Consider the following 24,213-nt stretch of genomic DNA (forward strand, 5'->3'; position numbering starts at 1 on the left):
CAAACAATTATACATTGTAGCAGTTTTCAGCTTTTTTGGTTCCTTTTCACACCACACTGATTGCTTTGATCCGAACCAGTTGAAACGAAACCAAAATGCAGTCACATGACAACATCCACATCACTCATTGGCCATGACGTATTTCCTAAACTGCTTTTCGAATTGGTCAGAATTTATGTGCGGGAAAATTCCAACATAAGAGGAAAAGCCAGCAAACAACACGGAGACAACACAACTATGGAAAGACGACTGTGCGGGCTGGTTTTGTCCCTGGCCATAATCTAGTACATTGTTTGTATACACCACAATATGCAAACAATACATTTCTATATTGAAGCGCGGATGGGGCTTGAAAACAACGTTCTAATGCACTGCAAATGGCGAGCAGGCATCGCTCGTAACTTCAAGCGGAAGCGTGCATTAATTCTTCTTAACTCTGACATGCTCATGGTCATCTGACCAAATTTCTATAAGACTCCGCACCTCCTCACTACTCCAAGTTTGTCCACGAGCTGCCATGCTAAAATGCAAACTGTCAACAAACACATCTTCATCCCACAGCGCAGCTGACTACGGCAGCTGGTTTAGTCCAAAAATGATCAGTACTTTTTGCAGTTGGGTCTGTTCGAGGTCGGATCACGTTCTCACCACAAACTAACCGCTCCAGAGTTCGTTTGAAAGCGTACCGAGACCACCTCTTCAAGCAGGTCTTGGTACGCTTGTTTGGTCCAACTTTGGTGGGCACCCGAGTGCGATTGCTGCTTTCACACCTGCCCAAACGAACCGCACCAAACGAGGAAACGAACTCTGGTACGATTCAACCGAAATAAATAAGGCAGGTGTGAAAGCACCCTTATTTCCGTGAATAAGAATTCACTGAGAATATAGTCTACAGCTCTTAAAGGGATAGTTCACCTAAAAATGATGCATCTGTCAACATTTACTCACCCTCGTGTTGATCCAAATTTGTGACTTTCTTTCCCAAAAAAACAAAAGAAGATGTTTTGAGTATTTTTACTGATTGCTCTTTTCCATGAGTCCCCGCTGAGGCTTTCAAGCTTCAAACAGGATGCACCATGAAAGTGGTCTGTACAACATGTGTGCTGAATTTCAGGTCTTCTGAAGCCATATGATAGCTTTGAGTGAGGAACAGATTGAAATTTGAGTCATTCTTCACCTCCTGTGAGCTGTTTACGGCTGTGACAGGAGTCTGTGAGCTGAACTCGAGGACCATTTTGATTTGTGAATGAATCATTCAAACTGGTTTTGTGAACTGAATGAACCGATTCATAAAAAAAAAAAAAAAAAATCCAACTCAAAAATGTATTTGTTTTATTAGGGGTGAAAATTTGATGTTTCATGATGGCATCTAAAACAGATTCTCTGAAAAAAAGATGTGACTCTGATTTGATGTGATTTGATTCGATTTACGGACCTGCGATTGATATAACGATATTACAATATTATTTGAACTCACCAAAATATTATATGAACTGTTTGAAAATTAGAAATCCTGTACCCCAATTGGGACATCCATAACAACTACAAAAAACACTCTTTAGTTTTAATTAATAGAGAAATTATTTAAAAAGCGATCATCAGTCATCTGATGACAGCTCATAATTGGCTTGTGCAATGATGTAAGCAATGACAACTTTTGTGCTCTCTAAGAATTAGAGTCTAGAGTCTCTTCTGTACACACACACGCATATATATATATATATATATGTATTAATTACTATTACTAGTTACATCATCAATATTGTATTTCATTAATTCGTATTCTGTAGAAAAAATAAAGAAAGTCATTGGACAGAATTGTCATTTTGAGTTGAACTAGTCCTTTAATAGTAATATATAACTGAATAGAGATGTATTTCAGTCAGGTTGAGGAGAGGATAAAAAATAGAAAGACACTGTTCTGTAAAAAGTATAACTTTAATGTACACAATGTAAATGTCAGATGAGAGCACCATAGATCCCATCTTCTGAACAAATGTCACACTTAAATGTGAAGATTCCTGTGAATTTGCCGCTTTGATAACATCTTAAGCAGAAATTGAGTGATGCGAGCATAGCACTTAATTAGAACCCACACACCTGGTGTGATCTCACCACACGTTTCTGCACTCTTTATGCATGCATGTTACTGCGCAGCTTCTGTCATCTGCAGAATATTTACCCACAGACTGCTTTTTAAACATTCTTAAAGGGAAAGTTCACACAAAATGGAAAATCTGCCACCACTTACTCACCCTCATGTTGTTCCAAATTTGTATGAGTTTCCACTTCAGAAAACAAAAGAAGATCATTTGAAGGATGTCGGTAAACACACCGTTTTGGTTGACTTCTATTGTATGCACAAAAAGCCACTGTGATGTTTTATGCAAAATCTTCTTTTATATTCCATAGCAAAAGATGACAGAATTTTTATGTTCAGATAAAATATGCCTTTACCAAGTAGAATTTTCACTTACAATTCTCGTGTGCAATTCTCACTATTAACTAGTTACTTATTATCATGCGTATTACTAGCATATTGGCTGTTTATTAGTACTTATAGGCACATTTTAAACTGACACAATACCTATAAACATTACAACTACTGTATAAATATTAATAAGCAGCATATTAAAAGTTAACTGAGGGAAAACTCTTAGTTAAGAGTGAATATGTGTTGCCTATTATAAAGTGTTATCGAATTTTCTTTTGTTAAGGTCAAATAAGCTGACTTTAAAGCTGAAGTATGTCATTTTTCTTTTTACTACTGTAGGCATAACATAAAAGAATTGCAAAAATTATTAATTGAAAACAGGTTTCTTTTTCTTTTTTTGCAATTATCTATTCTTCTCTATTGTGATGCATGAAAAAGCTTTTTGAATGAGATAAAAATGGGGCTTGATTTTCTCCATTGGGAACTGATTGGATAGTTGTCATCCTCTTAATGGTGCACTTGTCATCAGAGAAGAGAGGAGGACAGGAAGTTTTTGATTAAATGTTATGGAATTTTTTTTAATAATAATGAAAACCAAGACAAATCATTCATAATAAACCCTGTAATTTTACATAACAATAAGAATAGTCAGTCTTGAATTCATGGTGTCTTTAAACCCATCAGCCTTTACAGTTCGAACAAATTAGTCAGGCATTGTTCCCGCCGCTAAACTGAGTCAGTGTCACTGTCTCTGGCTGCTTAGGATACTCAAAAAACAGATCAATGGTTTAATAGCGTCACAAAGCCATAATGTTTACATCTTTTGAAGGAATAAACCAACATATGGCTTACAAATAATTGTCTCTCCTTATTAAAAGAACAGGTAAAGTTCTGCTCTTTATTGGGTGAACTATTCGGTAAAAGTATTTTAATATTGAAAAAAATGACACACTTCAGGTTAAACTGTGCATTAACATACAACTATGTAATTGCATTCTGTTGTTTGCTCTCAGAGTGTGTGGATTATAAGTCTTTCAATGGGCCGAAATGGCGAATGGAGCCCAGTGATCTGACAGTGGACTCACTGGAGGAAGAGGCTACACTGGCCTGTGACGCAAAGGGCATTCCTTCCCCTCAGTACAGGTACGTTTGCATTTTCTGCTTATTCTTCTCTCTCTTTAATCTACTGAGCTTCACAGTGTCTTCACAGGAGCTTACAAATAGTGTATGTTTGCTGTTATCAATATTGCTAACAATTCTATTCTCTAATAAATTTTAAACTACACAACATGTAAAATATTCTGTTTTTTTTATTAATTACCATTCGGAACGGTCTTCGAATCTAAAGCGTGCTTGTTACGCCTTAATGCAAAGTTTTGAGACATTTTTCTTCCTCTCAGTAATTTGAAAGATTCTGCAACACCATTCATGCAGGATGTTATGTTTATTCATGCAGCATTGTGATATTATTAGAATTTAATGTCCAAGATTTACAGAATTCACAACTTTAACTCCCTCGCAATGGTGAGAGTTGCCCGTGACATCAAAATAATCTGGAACAGTCCATTTATTTTTGCTGTTCAGATCAGATATACGCCGGGGCACAGCGTGTCACATTTTGACATCTGCATTATCTGATGGCAATGGTTAGTCAGGAATGTTCCTGTAATTTAATGGATTATGGATTTCACATCTCGATGCTGTACCTCGTAGTGTCTTCCTGGGCTCCATCTCAACAGAAGAGTCATAAAAGTGCAATATTTATACCTGCTTCATGCTGGCAAGGCTCAATGAATGCATTGACACTTTCACATCAATTAAACATGTGGCACATGTTATATGCCATGCATCATTCAATTTAAATCAAGCTACATCGCTCAAAAATGCAATATGTACATCTTTTATTCAAAAGTGTGTTTTGAATACTGGGTTGAAACATGCTTACTATTTGCAGTCTGTTTCAAAAAGTCTGAAAATAGCTGATCAGAAATGTTTTTCGCTTAGAGAATTTCTTATGCCCTTCTCAACACTGACAGTGTTTTTGAGGTCACCAGGTTGCTGTACTGTTCTTCACTAGTAGGCTTTACTGCCTCTTCAAAACCAGACAGGATGCAATCGTTTTTCTGTCCGTACCAGACATGACATGGCTACAGGTTGCAACAAAATCTATCACTAATCAGAGCCAGTCAGAAGAGAGTGTGGGTGGACTCTCTGCCAGGGCACCACTGTCCCACACACAACTGAATGGAAGTAAATAATTAAATTAAATAATAATTCAAAACACAGTGAGTGATAAAATATTTCCTAAAATTGTCTCAATTTGCTTTCAAGATATCTGGTAAATTATGATTTGTTAAGTTTTTTATGGCTATTAAATTCATCCACAATGATATTCAAGCTAAAATTTTATTATTTTAATGTTAGATAAAATCCAATCAGCTGTCAGCCGTGATGTTGCAGAAATGGAAAGCATTCCTGAAACTGAATCTCCTGGTGCTTTTCACGTATAGCCAACTTGGCTGATTAGGATTTTTAACACGTCTTGTGGTGTCAAGTGTCCAATTAAGACTGGGTGTTAATAATGTTGGTGATCTGTGTAAAATCTCACAAATTAGATGTATTGTTGGTAAAAAAAAAAAATAAAAAAAAAATATTGTGTCCCAAAAAATTAGCATTTTCTTTCCTTTTGCTTTATTCCTTAAGTACTAAATTAAACTGTTTTATTCCTTAAGTACTAAATTAAACTGTTAAGGAAATGGAATTGTTAAGAGGAATCAAAATAGTAAAAGTATTTACTATTACTGTAACATCCTGATCATGTGATCAGGATGTTACAGTAATAGTAAATACTTTTACTATTTTGATTCCTCTTTGCGAGGGAGTTAAAGTTGTGAATTCTGTAAATCTTGGACATTAAATTCTAATAATATCACAATGCTGCATGAATAAACATAACATCATGCATGAATGGTGTTGCAGAATCTTTCAAATTACTGAGAGGAAGAAAAATGTCTCAAAACTTTGTGAGCTGCCTAGATAGGCAGCATTAAGGCGTAACAAGCACGCTTTAGATTCGAAGACCGTTCCGAATGGTAATTAATTAAAAAAACAGAATATTTTACATGTTGTGTAGTTTAAAATTTATTAGAGAATAGAATTGTTAGCAATATTGATAACAGCAAACATACACTATTTGTAAGCTCCTGTGAAGGCACTTTTTGGTGTTAAAGGGCTTTTACATTTGCTATAAATAGAACTTCTTATATTAAAAACAATCAAGCCCTGCTCATATTTAAAAAGTAACGTGAAAGTAACGCAAAAGTAATGTGTTAATTTAAGAAGTTCTATTTATAGCAAATGTAAAAGCCCTTTAACACCAAAAAGTGTAATGAATAAACCTCAGGCTGAAGGAAAAGTAAATTCACGTCTGTACAGTAGAACACAGGAGAAGAAGGTTCAACACTCTTCAGCAATTACAAAAAAACAATAAACGCAATTGTTAGTTTATCTAAAGTCATTTTTTAATTATTAGTATGGTTGAACTGGATCATTAAAGGTCAGCAGCAAAGACACTGTTAATAAAATGGGAATAGATACATTTGTGTTATTTAATATATTTAGTTATTGCAGGTTTGCGTCATATTCTGAGTTTGCATTTCACTGTTTTGATTAATTTTGATGAATACTAAATCTGTTTTGTTTTTTGTTTTTTTGTGAGTGGGATGAATTAATGCACATTCACATTTAGTCTAGAACTACAGTAACATGTTTACACAGCGCACACAACGCCTCCATACTTCCGATTTCTCCCAATATGGGAACAGGAGGCTTGTCAGTCAAAAAATGGGAATACAAAGTAACTGGCGTTACTTTTTTGAAAAATATTTTCTTGTAAATTAAAAAGTAATGCGTTACTTTACTAGTTACTTGAAAAAAGTAATCTGATTACGTAACTCGCGTTACTTGTAATGCATTACCCCCAACACTGGTTACGGTACAGTACAATACAGTTGTAAATGGAGTCTGAAACATTGTGAGCTTGTCCACATTCAACCATTTCTAAAATGCATTCGACTGTATTGCTTTCATAAACATTAATGCGGTCAAATGCATTTGAACAAGCACTAAAGAGTGCTGCCTTTATGCCTACTGATCTAATTCTTAAACATTATGGAATGTGTTGTTGAAGCATGCTAGCCAGATGGGATTTAACCTTAGCCAGCTGAAATCTTAAGTCCGGTTTGAAATGTTAAAAGCATACCCAGGCTCATTGGAAATATGTTCCTCTACCTACATTACTGCGAAATTCAAAATTCTTGCCTATACTACATACAAATTACAGCAGTTTCCAGTTTGAAAGAGTGATTTTTATACAAAGTATGATTTAAAGGAATAATTATATTTCCTTGCGCAATATTATGACTTCAAAATGATTTGAACATGCTGCGAGATTAAAAAACCAATACATTTATATAACTTTTGCCTTCATTAACGCTAGTTTGGTTTGCTATAGGGTATGTGTGGTTTTCCAACACGATAGAGCATTAAACCTTTAGCGAAACTCCTAGCACTTTTGAATTCTGAACCACCATAACAGGTACCTGAAGCAACGTAATTAACATAAAACCAGTGTTGGGGGTAATGCATTACAAGTAACGCGAGTTACGTAATCAGATTACTTTTTTCAAGTAACTAGTAAAGTAACGCATTACTTTTTAATTTACAAGAAAATATCTGAGTTACTTTTTCAAAAAAGTGACGCCAGTTACTTTGTATTCCCATTTTTTGACTGACAAGCCTCCTGTTCCCATAATGGGAGAAATCGGAAGTATGGAGGCGTTGTGTGCGCTGTGTAAACATGTTACTGTAGTTCTAGACTAAATGTGAATGTGCATTAATTCATCCCACTCACAAAAAAACAAAAAACAAAAACAGTGATCGAACAGTTAATCAAAACAGTGAAATGCAAACTCAGAATATGAAGCAAACCTGCTATAACTAAATATATTAAATAACACAAATGTATCTATTCCCATTTTATTAACAGTGTCTTTGCTGCTGACCTTTAATGATCCAGTTCAACCATACTAATAATTAAAAAATGACTTTAGATAAACCAACAATTGTGCTTCATTGTTTTTTTGTTATTGCTGAAGAGTGTTGAACCTTCTTCTCCTGTGTTCTACTGTACAGACGTGAATTTACTTTTCCTTCAGCCTGAGGTTTATTCATTACACTTTTTGGTGTGAAAGGGCTTTTACATTTGCTATAAATAGAACTTCTTATATTAAAAACAATCAAGCCCTGCTCATATTTAAAAAGTAACGTGAAAGTAACGCAAAAGTAATGTAACCCATTACTTTCCATAAAAAGTATTTAGTTACTTTTTTAGGGAGTAACGCAATATTGTAAGGCATTACTTTTAAAAGTAACTTTCCCCAACACTGCATAAAACACAGCAATACATTCCTGTACCAACGTAAAAAAAAAAACATGGCCACAGTCACATATTGAATGCGCATTTTAGCGCACTCACTGGATATTTCACTTTGAAGCATTTAGGTACAAATATCAGTGTTGCAGAAACATCGCCACAAACATGTATTTCCAATGAGCCTGTGTTGCACAATGTTTTCTTACCATTCCTGATTTCCTGGCATAGTTTGGGATCTATGGTGAATGGGAATATGTCCCCCGTGTATACACGTCATCCTGTCTACCAAAAGGCATTCTGATACCAAGTGTAAACAGGAAGTTAGACACAGACACTCTAAAGACATAAATCTTTAATCACCATCCAGAGTGCTTGCTTTGCTCATCTCAGTTAAGGAACAGATTTCCTCCACCGATTGTAATGCATGGGTGATGTTTAGCCTTACTGTACTTTTTACAGGCATGTGCGTTCCTCATTTTCTTCTAATCATCTTTTTGCTCTTTCTCTTGCTGTGCCACACGTCATGCAGAGCAGTGCCTGAGCTTTAACCTGCATACCTCTCTTGATGTGCAAATAGGGCTGAAGCGCTTCTTCTCTGGCTCCTTCCTGCTATTGAGCAGGGAAGCTGAGTTGTCAGCTCTCTAGAATAAATTGCCAGGCTACGACTGTGAGGTTCATAAAAACTGAAGGTAGATGCACTTTTAAATTACTCTTGCACTATCTCACCGGCCGGCTCTTGAACAGTGCAGCACTTGCTCACCTCACTGTCAAAATATGATTTTTACCACCCAAGTTTCCTGACACCCAGCCAAAAAAATATTGACGAAGCAACTCCAAAGAATAAAGATTTGACAAACTTTATCAAATCCCAGCACTTACTGGCAGCATGAGATATCAACGATGAATTGCCAAAAAGACTTGATTTAATCCGTATACATTTTTTTGTGTTGTGTGATTGCAGAAAAAATATATCTTTTTGAAGTGAGTCAGTCTGCAGAGTTTAAATGAAGTGTATGCTAAAATGATATGTGCAAACTACAAGGTTTTGCTTAAAAGAATACATCAAACCCTGAATTCAAAATATCCAGTCTTTTAAAGTTATATTAGAAATCCCAAACTCCTGTCCTGCTGCAGCTTGCAGGAGAAATTAGTTTTTTTAATAGATGCATGTTTCCTCAGTGAATACAAATACAGCTAAATGCTGCAATATAGACCAGATGACGGTTTTGACTTAAAGCATGAAGAACAAAAGTCATTGTGACTTATTACATTTTGTTAATAATAGGGCTAGGTGGTATAGCTTACAAATATATATATATATATTGCATCGTTTTAACAGTCTTTATGATGTAGTTGGATTAGAGCCATAATTTCAGCCAAACAGCATCAGTGTCATTTACTGTAAACTTTTTTTTTTTTTGCTTTTCACACCATTTTGTGAAATGGTTTGTGGCAGTAATGTTTCAAATAAAGAGGAAGCATTTTTAGTTGTTGAGCAGAATTTTTTACATTGTTTGTTAGTGCTTGTGATGATTGCAATGGTGCAGGAATATTTTGCTGGTTGCTCCTTGTGGTTCATTGGTGATAGAAAGTTTTTACTTGCACACAAGTTATTTAAGGGCAATTGCAAAACTAAATACAAATGAAACTTCTGACATGCATCCATTGATAAACGGCTGCAAAGTCAGTTTATAGGTTCATACTTAAAGCTAAAACCAACAAGTGACAGTTTATGTAATAATGCTATGTAGCCGACAGAGGTGGGTAGTAACGAGTTACATTTACTTCGTTACATTTACTTGAGTAATTTTTGGGGGTAACTAATACTTTTTGGAGTATATTTAAAGATGGGTACTTTTACTCTTACTTGAGTAAATTTCTTGGGAAAAATCTGTACTTTTACTTCGTTACTGTGGGCTACGCTCCTCTCGTTACTTTATCTTAATGCAATAAATGTTATAAATGCTTCAGTTTATTCCAAACGCGGCATCTACTTTTCTCTGGGCAATGAGCGATGCCCATTCGCGAATGATTCATTCTTTTGAGTCAATTCTGTTCAAAGGCTTGATCAAACCAATTGGCAAACAAGTGAATTGGTTCATGAATCAGTTTGAATGAGTCATTCAGTTCCCTGTCGCACGCACCGAGCGTCTGAAGCGATTCACTCAGCGTTGTAACGTTTAAGAACATCAGCAGCGTTGAAAACGTGGCTATGGAACTGCACTAAATTGAAAGCAAATCTGCAAAGGCTATTGTTTGCTTGCGATGAAGATCCTTAGATGAACACAGCGTGTGCTGTCTACTGTTCAACAGGTAATAACTTGGGCTACATTCGATTACAGTACACGATACCACTGTGACATTAGTTTGTTGTACGTGTGTGGCTTATAACAGAGGGGAGTCAAGTTGAATGCAGCTTCCAAAAGGCAAAAAATAGCCGATTAAGATTTTATAAATTTTAATACAATCACACCGGTGCGAGTACGTACAGCGAGTCATATCATCAGCTGCTAAATTCAGATCTGTGATCGCTTGCTGGCGCTGAGCCAGAGATAGATGCGTTTACACAGCGCTGCGCATTATAACAAATCACACAAGATTATGTTGAGCTTTTGAATGCAATGGCCAATCAGAGGCGTTCAGATGAGTCATCGCTAAAATGCCGGTGCTTCCTTCACTCACTCACTGACTGGAGACCTCTTTCTGGCGAATTCTCTCGTCAGAAACAACAAAGTGCAGATGTGTGTACGAATCTTTAATTAAGATATTGATTTCACAGTGTTAACAGTTTCAGTGATTTTAATGGTAGTTTTTGAGAGTGACTGAACTCTAGACTGTCAGTGAAAATGATCTTTGATAATGTAATTTATTAATGTTATTAATGTTAATGTTATTGCTCTCTTTCTGAACAATGAAAGATTAATAGCAATTTTTATATCACATTAACTTTCAATGTTAAATTCACATTTAATATAAAGTCAGTATTAAAAATGTTATGGCATGACATATATCTGTTACTTAAGTAAACAGATATATGTCATGATAAATTACATAAATTGGAGTAAAGGCTGATGAAATATATACATTTATACACACACACACATTACATACATTTTATCTATATATCTAAATAAAAATAGGCTCAGTATATATGACCCAAAGTAACTAGTAACTAACTACTTGAGTAGATTTTTTATCTGATACTCTTTTACTCTTACTCAAGTAACTATTCAAGACTAGTACTTTTACTTTTACTTGAGTAAATATTTCTAGAAGTACTTTTACTTTTACTTGAGTACATATTTTGGGTACTCTACCCAACACCACTAGAACAATCATTGACAATTTCAATTCGGAGAAGAGATTGTCAAATTTGTTGTTTGTAATTGAGATGCAACGCCGGACATCACATGTAAACCCATGAGAGTTATACACCATATCCTTAAACACTTCCCCCACCTAGCAGAACCAGACTGAAATTCCTAGGGGGGGGGGGGGGGCTTTGAACCTCTGGTCTCCGCAGAAATCTTTGTCAGATAATGACACAGAAACTGTCTTTTCTACATATATATGGACCAAAATGAACTCAAAAAGACTTATAAATGAATATCAGTCTATCGCTTCACTCCATATTCATTTATGTGTAACCCACACATTTGACTATCATGTTATAATCACTTATTGTGTATGCCTTTTAATAACTATTGGATAGCTTAAAGATACATATTCATGTTTAGTGTGTACGTGTTCGAATCTTTTGTTCAGTTATTTGTCAAATGTATCATATTCTTGTTATAGGAATCATGTCCAAAATTAGACCCTGCAAGAGCGGGAAAATTCGGACCACATGCTTGATAAGATAACATATTATATTTATGATACCCCCGAGCCAAGACAATATCTGGTTGGTCAAGACAACATTTGAGGTGTGGCCAACAGGTCAGTTTAAATACTTAGGACCAGTGTTGGGGAAAGTTACTTTTAAAAGTAATGCCTTACAATATTGCGTTACTCCCTAAAAAAGTAACTAAATACGTTACTTAGTTACTTTTTATGGAAAGTAATGTGTAACATTACTTTTGCGTTACTTTCACGTTACTTTTTAAATATGAGCAGGGCTTGATTGTTTTTAATATAAGAAGTTATATTTATAGCAAATGTAAAAGCCCTTTCACACCAAAAAGTGTAATGAATAAACCTCAGGCTGAAGGAAAAGTAAATACACGTCTGTACAGTAGAACACGGGAGAAGTAGGTTCAACACTCTTCAGCAATTACAAAAAAACAATAAACACAATTGTTGGTTTATCTAAAGTCATTTTTTAATTATTAGTATGGTTGAACTGGATCATTAAAGGTCAGCAGCAAAGACACTGTTAATAAAATGGGAATAGATACATTTGTGTTATTTAATATATTTAGTTATTGCAGGTTTGCGTCATATTCTGAGTTTGCATTTCACTGTTTTGATTAATTTTGATGAATACTAAATCTGTTTTGTTTTTTGTTTTTTTGTGAGTGGGATGAATTAATGCTCATTCACATTTAGTCTAGAACTACAGTAACATGTTCACACAGCGCACACAACGCCTCCATACTTCCGATTTCTCCCAATATGGGAACAGGAGGCTTGTCAGTCAAAAAATGGGAATACAAAGTAACTGGCGTTACTTTTTTGAAAAAGTAACTCAGATATTTTCTTGTAAATTAAAAAGTAATGCGTTACTTTACTAGTTACTTAATAGTTACTTAAAAGTAATCTGATTACGTAACTCGCGTTACTTGTAATGCATTACCCCCAACACTGCTTAGGACACCATAAAATCTTGCTTTTAGTTTTAGCCTTGCTTCTGCTATTAGTCATGCCTGCTTTTAGCTTGTAGCTTTAGCTTTTAGCCATGCTTTAATCGTTCTTTGAGTGCGGTTCCTGCGTGCTTTGGCCTGCACGCCTGTTGCTACTTAGCCACGATGAGAAGAAACACCACCTAGTCTCGTCAAACTTTACTTCTTTTCTTTTCCTTTTGAGAGTTTCGTGTTCTGAGTTAAGTTTTGTAACGTCGAGTCTCCGACGTCTGACCTCGAGTGCCCTTTCAACTTCAATCAGCCCACACAACTACGCGTCTTCAGCCAACGCCCAACCACGGGCTTCCCAAGACGTCACTTCAGCGACTACTGAACTTCCAGCCAATCAGCGACATTGGAAAAACCCCTTTCAACGACAACAACGGGAACGCAGGCAATGTACCTTCAGACATTTGTACTGGTGTATCTAATATAATTTTAACCTCATTGAGGAACTCAATGCGAGGGTTAATTAAGTGATTGATGGTTGTTCATGTCTATGCAATTTCACGTATTGCTGTAAACTTGGGATTCCACATTTCCATTCTCTTAAACTCATCTTTCCCTAACTTTCGATCTTCCTGCAACTTGTGTGAATGTGTGAGTGCGTGCGTTTATGTGTTAGATTAGTTTATATGTCTTAGATTTATCTAATAAAGCCTTATTCATATTGAAAAGAGAAGTATCTTGTGTTTTCTGCTTACAAGTTAATGTGTTAAACTGCCGATCTTGTTACTGTGCTAATTGATAGTGTTTTCACTATACTTTGGATATTAATATCCAGTGCAGATTTGATGTTAAACGGCTCGTTCAGTGAATCGCAGGGCGTCTCAGTGATCAGCCGTGAAACAGTGATTCTGTTCAAATTCCCTTTAAAATCTTAAATGATTCCCTTTGAGCTAAATTGACCTGTTTCCCTTACAGCTATAATATCTACTGTACTGTAGGTCAGTTAAGACCCGTTCAAGACAACAACAAGTTATTCTCATTTCTGTGAGAATAGGGAAGTCCATATCTGTTCTGTTTTGTGGTTTTGTGTGTTTTTTTTACAGTTTGTCTCCTTGGTTACTCTTTAATTTGATTACACCTGATGTTTATTTCTTTGATTAGTTTGGGCTGTATTTAAACCCCATGATTTGTTCAGTTCTTGGTCTGTTCTCATCGTTGCTTTGCTGGTTTTTCTGTTCATATTTTGGAGGAAATTCGCCTGGAATGTTTTGTTTCTTTTTAATAAAAGTCCTGGTAACACTTTAGTTTAAGGGCCAGTTCTCACTTTTAACTAGTTGATTATTAGAATGAATATGCTAGCTTATTAGCTGTTTATTAGTACATATAAAGCACTTATTCTGCATGACAGGGTTCTACATACCTAATCCTACCCAATACCTAAACTTAACAACTACCTTACTAACTATTAATGAGCAGTTATTAGGATTTTATTGATGCAAACGCTGTAGTTAATATTTAATTAACAGGACCTCAAAATAAATTGTGACCAAAGTACATCTGCACTGAAATCCAGCCAACCATGGCATGGCAGCATCATAGTGATACATTGATAAGATCTTAAAAATATCTTTCAGAACCGCTGAATAAAATAGTTATTGTTAGGGCAGTATGATTACATACATTTAGAAAATTATATGAAGTCGTTTTCTCTGTCTATTTCTGTCAAGTCTCTAGCAAAAAGTGTTGACGTGCTTAAAGTGACAGCTCCCTAATATACCTGTTGCCGCCAGTGTCATTAATATTAATCAAACAACAAAACAGAAAATCGCTCACTGCTCTTGACTGAATATTTTTATTTATTTATTAAGAATCATTATATTTCATACAGTTAAGACTATGTAGTGTTTTAATTTTACGCTTCATTTTTTTAATTTCTGTAATATTCCATATTATGTTGAACCTTCTGAATCTGAAAAACCTTGTATCTTAGTTCTATTATATTTGTCCTATTATCTTTAATTTGCTACTTTGTTCTAGTTCTAGAGTATATCCTCATTGTAAAATACATTTATTTGTCATGAAATAAGATTTTGGTCAAATCAGCCTATTGTTACAGTTATTTTTATTTGTGTTAATGTGTCTTTAGTCTGATTTTACCAAAGCTGGACTATCTGAGTTGGACTAAATTGTTCACATGAATTTTAAAAAGACAAAATGTTTTAGTTTGACTGAAATCAAATGGAAAAGTATGTAGAAAAGTGATGCAATCAATATAAAAAATATAATATTAATACATTTATGTTATATGCGCTAATATAACACTATAATACACAGCAGTATGAACTATATACATTGATTTTACTAGAATATTTAATATGGGAAAAAACACTATAAACACTTATTTGATTTTTTTTGGATGATTAATAAAAAAAATCTGTTTTTTAAATTAAGTTTAAATCAGAAAGTGTATTAAAACATCTGTCTGAAAATTTTTGAAAAATTAGCAAAGTCAAATTACTTAATTTAATAGCATTATGAATATATTGTGAATATTTAATATAGGACCTAGGCCAAGCAAATGCAGTTCATTTTCATGTGTTCTTGTTTTGGTTTTTCTTAGAAACTGTTTTGAAGCATTGTGAGTGTCTGGCCTGCATTGCTGGCACAAGCAGAGATTGCTCCCCTGGAACATAAGCTGGCCAACCCACAGCCAGAGACTGGTCTCCAGGGCGGTTCACAGGTGTTGAAGGTCTGAGCACCATGAGGAGAGCAGAGGGATGAGCAGATGAGCCTGGTGCTCTGGATCCCACACCAGCAGTCATATCAATGATGCTGACCCCCCTCATACAAAATTGATATGAACAGCAGGGTCGACTCCAGTTCAGTCTTAGCCACACTGGAGACTCGGCACTTTCCAGAAAAGCCCTGAGGCGAACGCAACCCCACTTCACACCTCCCTTCACTCGATCTCCGTTTTCTCCTGCTATCACAGCCTGTGCGGATGTGTCACCTCTTTGCTGCTGTGTGTCAAGTGCCTTTGATCGGATCTCACTTGCCTTACTATTTTTACTCAACAGAAAACCGCTTATTGTCGTCGAACGCCTCTTATTTGCATTGCTCACGAAAGACCTCACATTAGAAGCAGCTGACGATTAGAGCAGAGCGAGAAAGCTATTACATTCTGAGATGTCAAGAGCGTTTTGTTCTTGGCCCTTACCCTGATCCCTGCTATGTTCATGACATATACAGCTGCTCTCAGAGATAAACATGCTGAGAAGAAAAGAGAATAAATATACATGGATGAAAACCTTAAGAAGCTGTGACTGTAACCAATGCATTGAGTCAAGTGATATTCCATCATATTTGCTCATTTATGGATGTATGGTTAACCTGTTGTGCCATTCACTAAAGGCACACTTGACAGCTGATGTGCATTCTTAAGAATAAATTTGTGAATTTCACAGCGTGGGTGGAGAAAACCAGATCATGGCTTTCCTTGTCAGTAAAATGTGCTTTTTGTTCCTTAAAAAACAAAAACAAAAAACAAATAACCTTCGTAACTCAAAACCAATTTTGTCAAGCTGAAAAAGCCTGATTTTAAAAAAATTAACTACATGACCATTTAGCTTTTTCATTGGAATGTTAATTGTTGTTGTGTTTTTCTGCCTCAGTATGGAAGTGAAGTTGAGAAATAATGTAAATGAGTAACATTAATACATCATGTGTTATTCAACGTTGAGAAAACGTCATAGTAGAGTTAGTAGAGAGAGGGTCAGGTTGTTGATGCCATTCTCGCTCTGTCTGCGCAATGTACGTGAATGTGCTGATGATGCATCCTGTCTGCACGAAAACTGGGCAAATACTTATGTTGACAGGCAAGCACAAAAGTTAATAAAAATGCTGAGAATGAGCATTTCAGTTGGACGAATATTTCTTGGTCCTACGCCTTACACAGAATATATAAATACACATAAATATATTAAGAACACTTAACTAATGATTGCTATCGAGATGTGAAGAGACTTTTAAGCAGCATAAAAAAAATGTTTCTGAAGATAATCACCTATTGTACCTTTAAACTATAAAATATGTTATCAGTTAGAAAGTGAGCAAAACAAATTTTGAAAAATTCAATTCTCACTAAAAAGTTCTAAAACCTATCACTATTAACTACAACTTTGGTCTCAATAAACTCTGCTTATTGCTGCTTATTGATAGTTAGTAAGGTATTTATTAAGTTTGGGTATGACGTAGGATTAAGGGATTTAAAATTTATAAGTGCAAATAAACAGCCAATATGCTAAAATTAATGCAAGTTAATATTGAGAATTGGTCAAATGTTAACAAAAATCCTTAATCCTAGTCCGTTAAATTACGAACACATGGAAAAGTCATAGCCTTTGTATATTGTTGTGGAAAATAGGGGGCCTTGATCACAGCTCTTTAAGATTGTTTTTGCATTAACACCTTCATTAGCTTATTTGCATCCACTGCTCACGCTAGTAAATTAGCACTCAGCATCTGTTCCTGGGGTGTGCAGACACACAGCTGAACTATGGGAGTTCAGCCCAGCTGACGCCCTGTCAGAGTGAATGACTAGTGAGGCCTCAGGATCCTTAAATGATCTTTGGATCCTTGAAAATCTGTCCACATTAGCAGGCTGGCCTCTGAATTGCATGCTAGTAGTTAAGGCCTCAGGTGGGTTCGGGTCTTGGGTCTTAATGATAGGCGTAGATGAGGTGTTAGAAAGTAGAATTGATGGGACTCTCCGGCGCTAATCATCACACAATGAAAAGAACAGCAAAAGGAGCTGCTGGAAATCTTTCAGCATAAAAACTCAACATGAATTGCCATTTGCAAATGATTTTACCTGTATAATATGATCCATTTCCAAGTGAAACAGGACGTTCAATGAGAAAAATTTAGCTTTTCTTCACAACATTTCTATAGACCATCAGAGTGTTCGGGTTTTGAAATATTTCTTATTGAAATGAATCAGGGATGAAGTGTAATACCAATCTGAATCCGCTTTGTAATAATTCATTGATATTCCACTTGACATTTGTACATCCGAAACAAAATCAATTTTAAAGGTTATCATGAAAAATCACTCAAAATCAGCAGTTATCACAACACATGTGTGCACTATCATCTGTCTGTTTGTGTGTCTGTAGGTGGTCTCTGAACGGCACATTGATTAATCTCAGTACCGATTCCCGTCGGCGGCTATCTGGGGGAAATTTGGTCATTAGGAGTCTGGACCAAGCCCAGGATGGAGGAATATACCAGTGCACTGCCTTCAACCCACAGGGAGCAATTCTTAGCAGAAGAGCGAGCCTCCAGTTTGCATGTGAGTCATCGAATTTGCGCTAGCATGCTATATTAGCACTTTAGCCGCTCAATGCAGGGTGACAGGTGTTAGAGTGGATGCTGCCAATATTGGACTAGCTTAAAGAAGAGAGAAAATGACTTATCAACACCTTAATGCAACTAATGCAAATTTAGCTACTACAAGAAAATACAGTGAGAACAAATGGTTGGATTGTTATACTATACCTATGACTCAAGCACACATTTAATTTAATTTAGTCTTTCCATGAAATGTAGAAAATATGAGTGTCTAATTGATTGATTTATTTTATTTTAGTTTATAATTTTTTATGATATAGTTGAACATAATGCAGCATTTACTATCAGCCCTCAGCCTTAAAGTTAGATTTTTGGCTCCTCATAGTAAAATGTTTTGGCACCTCTTCCCGCGGGGTCTTAAAAAGCCTTAAAAGCATTGAATTTATTAATTTGGAAATAATACCTTAAAAAGACTTTAAAAAGTCTTGGATTTTGATGTCTGGGTCTTAAAAATTGTGCTGTATGTAACTTCTATGTATTGTAATTTTCCTCAAAAGTTTCATTTGTCAACCACGCTCATTTTGATTAAATGATGTATCATAAATAAAGAGTGACGGAACCAATTGAGAACGCAACGCAGCCCCGGGTCACAGTACAAAATACTGCGAATAATGTGATGCCTTCAGTAAATGAAGATCACGTGCTACAGCACCACAACCATAGACTGCAACAAAACACACAACACAGACCTCGAGCAACAAGCAAAGGAGAAGCTTCAATCAGCTTCATCCTTTCCCGTAAAAACTTTGAAAGCTCAGCCAAGATGAGGGAACAGCTGATCATAGCTGTATATGGATTGCTATTTTGAAATAAATTTAGTTGCAGAGCTACTGCGAGCGATTTTTAGTGCTGCAAATCCATTTATCCTTTGCTGAAATTTCCAAGTACACCCGGGTGCGCCCCACACCTACTCTGATTGGTTCGATCGTCTTTCGTTGACTTACATGATAGGAAATGTGTGCGAAGTTGGTGTAGGACGGAGAATGCTGTTTAATAAGCTATAAACGCTGTACAGTTTTACAAAGCCTTTACTATGATGCAGTTTTTTGTTAACTTGACTCACTATGTTTTATTGAATCAAGAGATGTTAGCTGCTGCAAGTTTACTCTTCTTGACCAGATTAATTAAAAAATGAATAATTGGGACACTCTAAAAGCACGCTTAATGTGAAAGTACATGACTTTATGCATTAAAACGGTGTTTTAAAAAGAGCAAACTCAGTAAAAAAAAATATTAATAAAGCATTATATTCACAGACAAGCAGATATGAGCACAGAATACGAACACAAAGTGTTTAATTTCCACCCATAACCTGCTTGTCTGTAAATAAAATGTGTTATTAAAAATGTTTACTGAGTTTGGTCTTTTTAAAACACGTTTTAATGCATTACGCCACGTTACGCGTTTTCCTTTAAGTCTAATGGTTTTCTATGGGAGGAAAATGCTTAACACGTAATTATACACATTGTATTCTTATTCTGGACTCATCTGCCTGTCAGTGAATAGAATGCTTTATTATTAATTTGTTTACTGAGTTTGGTCTTTTAAAAACACTGTTTTAATGCATTAAGCCACATTAAACGTAGAATGTCCCGAATCATTCCAGCTGATTAAAAAGAATCAGCTCAATGGTCACAAAATGGATATCGGAGAAGATACCAATTTAATATAAATAGATGATACTTTATAAAGTTTATCTCAATATTTGACAGTGGCTGTGAGACTGCACTAAAATAAGAGCACAATTATCATGAAATTGTGTTCGTTACTATAGCAATGGTTTACAGGTATGTCCTTTCAGAATCATCAACTTGAGCACACAAAAGACGCGATTTGTGACCTTTTAGCCAGCTTGCTGCTAGCGCTGCAGACCCTTCAGCTATGACCGCAACTAGAGTGGATCTGCACAAAGCTTTTGGGTCCACGCCAACAATGAAAGCCGAGGTGTTGTGGACTCTTAACACAATCGCTAAACACCAGTCCTACAGTGGAAATGAGGGTATCTCAGAGCTTTTCAAATGCATGTTCCCTGACTCCGACATCGCTAAAACATTTACTTGCGGTCACGATAAAGGAGAAGTTGATGGAACTGGCTAACCTTGATAAAGAGATTGCTGCCCTGAGTGAAGAACTAAGACTGTGTTTCTTAATTTAATGTAATGTTGAGTTCTAATTTTCGATGTTTATTGTTCAGGGGTCTCTCAGTTCCCCATATTTCCAGCATGGAATAAGTAGCTAGCTAATGTTAAAAAACAACTTAACATTGTTCGGCAAACTGTCTTGTGGCCTACTGAAATGTTTATTTTTCACACCTGCTTGGCTTATCTTTTACCCATTCCACATTTGAAAAATAAATGAAAACAAGTTCAAGGATTTTATTTTTCTTTGCTGGTAGGGACATGAAATAGGTATTAATTTGTTATATAAATGGTCTTAAAAAGGTCTTAAAAAGACTTGAATTTAACTTGAAGAAACCTGTAGGAACCCTACTCTGAAATAGACACTGAAAAATACATTATTAAAACATTATTTTGTTTCAAACTCGTTAGACCCTCATTCATCTTCAGAACACAAATTAAGATATTTTTGATGAAATCCAAGAGCTTTCTGACCCTGCATAGACAGCAAGGGTCCTACCACATTCAAGGTCCAAAAAGGTACCAAAACACATAGACAAAATAGTCCATGTGACATCAGCAGTTGAACTGTAATTTTATAAATGTAAGAGAAAAAATTTGGTGCGCAAAAAAAAAAATAATAATAACTTTTGTTATTACAATTGTTCTACCTTTCTGGGCCTTGAATGTGGTAGGACCCTATATTATATTAAATGCGTACAGTGTTAACAACTTTTTACAAATCTTTTTGGATTCTAAATATTGGGTTATTATTAATTTGATTTAATTGCATTTAATTAATTTCAGTCATTAAATATGTTAAATTCCATATCATTTATTTAACACATTTAACCAATTTGACTCAAAAGAAGCCTGTGCATATCTGTGTATATACAGTATACTGTATGGCATATATTATTAAACTAAAATTCTCACTATGCACTTACCTGCCACAGATTTTTATTTTAATTATTTTTTTTATAGTAAAACATCTGGGCACCTCTGGTATAGACACTAAAAACTAACATTATTAACGTATTGGATTTGTATGAATGACTTTAAAAATTATTAATGTTTATAAAGATTCACAAAATGTTTAGTCTGTAAGTTGATTTTGTTGCATGTAATTAATGATATATTAAATATTTTCAATTCATTACATTGATTTAACTAATTGGAAATAAATATTTAGGACTACATGTAATATTATTTTGAAACTAAAATTATTGTCACTGTACATGTATCTATTATTTTATTTTTTACATTTAAATTGAAATGTTTATTAAGTGCATACATAAATACTTTTATGTAGAGATTGACCGATATGGGTTTTTCTATAGTCGATGCCGATGTTTAGAAGTCAGGGTCAGCCGATGGCCGATATGTGCTGCTGATTTTTAGGGCCGATATCTTGAAGGTTTCCCCTTCATTTGCATGCTAAAATGTCACACTAATATTAAGTGGATGCACAACATTTCTAAACTTATCATCATTTATTGAGCACTGACTTGAACCATCTCTCGAATCTTAATATTGTGCACTGCACGGTATTAAAATAAAAAATGTATCCAAAGTTAACCAAACAAAATCAATAAACTGACCAAGTATTAAATATATAAAACAGGAATATATATATATATATATATATATATATATATATATATATATATATATATATATATATATATATATATATATATATATATATATATATATATATATATATATATATATATATATATATATATATATATACATAAAAGAGTATCATTTACATAAAAGTTTTAAAGCATTTATCAAGTAGAATTTTTCAAGTTTGTTGGAACATAAATGTAAACTTAAATATACATTTAAATAAATACAATTTTAGAAATAAAAATCAATTAAACTGAAAAATATAAAATATAAATATATTTTATATAAATATATAAAAAATAAATAACAGTAGTGCTGCAAACACACTAGCAACCAGCAACATTTGTGTTTGGTATAAATGACACAGAACATTTAAAGTGCATTCTAATTTCAAACTTACATCACAGTCTGTTCATTATTAAAATAAAGTACAGTCAACCAAACACCAGGTTACACTGGTCAGTTTAAATAGACCGTATAGACCCCTTAATCGCCTACATCACTGTGACGTCACCGCTCTAGCTGGAGGCAAAACATAAGGCAGAACTCATAGCAGGTGCGCTAAAAGTTTGAGGTTTTGACTTTAAAATGTCTTCTTGTTTGGTTTTTGGCTGCCAGAATAGAAGGAACAGCACTTTTTGTTCAAAACTAAAGTTTTACCGGATCCCGGCAGACATTCCTTCACAGAAATCAAGAAGACAATTGTGGTTGAATGCAATACGGCGTACAGACTGGACGGAGATGATCATAAATAATGCTCGTGTTTGCAGTGCACATTTCATATAAGGTAAAATAAGGTCAATCGATTTGATACATTTCTACAAACTCTGGTCACTGTTCTCAAAACAGTTAACAGTTAACACAGTGATCTGAACACCTTGTAATTGTCCTAAACAAACTATATATATTAGGGGTGTAACGGTATGCAAAAATCACGGTTCGGTACGTACCTCGGTTTTAAAGTCACGGTTCGGTTCATTTTTGGTACAGTAAGGGAAAGAAATGCAAACATTAAACTGCAGGTTGTTCATTACTATAAACTTTTTCTAACAATTTGTTTACATTTTAATTTAATTTAATTTAATATATATAAAATATATTACTCCAACCAATATCATATAATAAAATATAATGAAAAATATAAATAAATAACTACGATTACAGTGCAGCATTACCAATCCCAGCTTGTAGGCCTGCTCATATTTAAAAAATATATATTTAACTTTTACAAAGTGTAAAGTTGCAGCATCAACAGTTTCAGTTTTTAGACCTGCTCAGATTTCGTTATTGCATTGGACTAATCGGAATTAAGAGCAAAGGTCTGTTTAAATGCCGACGGGAGCTGCGTTTGAATTACAATTGTTTTTTTTCCTATTATTTCCTACTATTCCTTTATATTTATGCTCAACATGAAGTATAGATATTGTTGTCGTGAAGACAAGATCCTGGTCTATCTGCACCTCGGCGGCCTCCCTCTATGTCACCTACAGTAGCAGCATTGCGCCAGCGCCGCGTCAGGCACGATTCTGGTGTAAAGACACAGAAAACGCGAAGCAGCCGTCACGCAACTGACATGCAGCAGAAATGCCACGCTCACGCCACGCAGCCAGTGTGTCACCGGCCGTAGAATCAGCTGCAGGGTGGGATTTGCGCTGAACGCGGAGACTTCCGCCATTTAATATGTTCGTTTGGAAACACGCTCAATTAATACATGGTAGATTCCCACCCTAAGCGGAACCAATAATTCCTGCCATTGTTTCTTACCAGGACTCTAAAAATCACGGGACAAACGCTACACGGGAACAATACACATAGTTTACAGGTATTTCATTCACTCTCTGATCAATAATTACAATAAACTCTGTATCACCAAACAGTCTCGGTGTGTGTTTGTGCGTATGTGTGCATATTAACATCCATGTTGACCGTCACAAGACCCAGGAGTCTTATTTTCTCTTTCAAAATTAATATTGTACTTTAATTAAGCAAAAACACATTTTATCCGATTACTCGATTAATCGATGGAATTTTTGGTAGAATACTCGATTACTAAAATATTAGATAGCTACAGCCCTAACCCTTACGCACAGAGATTGTTCTAGATTCTCTGAATCTTTGGATGATATTATGCACTGTAGATGATGATAACTTCAACTCTTTGCAATTTTTCTCTGAGAAACTCCTTTGTGATATTGCTCCACTATTTTTCGTTGCAGCATTAGGGGAATTGGTGATCCTCTGCCAATCTTGACTTCTGAGAGGCTCTTTTTATACCCAATCATGTTGCCAGTTGACCTAATAATTTGCAATATTTATATATATATATATATATATATATATATATATATATATATATATATGACTTAAAATAAATAATCTCTAAGGCATTTTCAG

At 35.1% G+C, this 24,213-nt stretch overlaps 1 protein-coding gene across 1 annotated transcript in view; it reads left to right on the forward strand.

Moving 5' to 3' along the window:
• The window catches only part of cntn3a.2 (contactin 3a, tandem duplicate 2), an 85,309-nt gene that overhangs the window by 18,475 nt on the left and 42,621 nt on the right, over nt 1-24,213 (forward strand). Inside the window, exons 3-4 of the mRNA XM_059527427.1 lie at nt 3,448-3,577; nt 17,833-18,008. Coding sequence (XP_059383410.1) covers nt 3,448-3,577; nt 17,833-18,008 — 306 coding nt within the window. The remainder of the gene's footprint in view (nt 1-3,447; nt 3,578-17,832; nt 18,009-24,213) is intronic.

This window comes from Carassius carassius, chromosome 37, assembly GCF_963082965.1.
Source record: "Carassius carassius chromosome 37, fCarCar2.1, whole genome shotgun sequence".
NCBI lineage: Eukaryota > Metazoa > Chordata > Actinopteri > Cypriniformes > Cyprinidae > Carassius > Carassius carassius.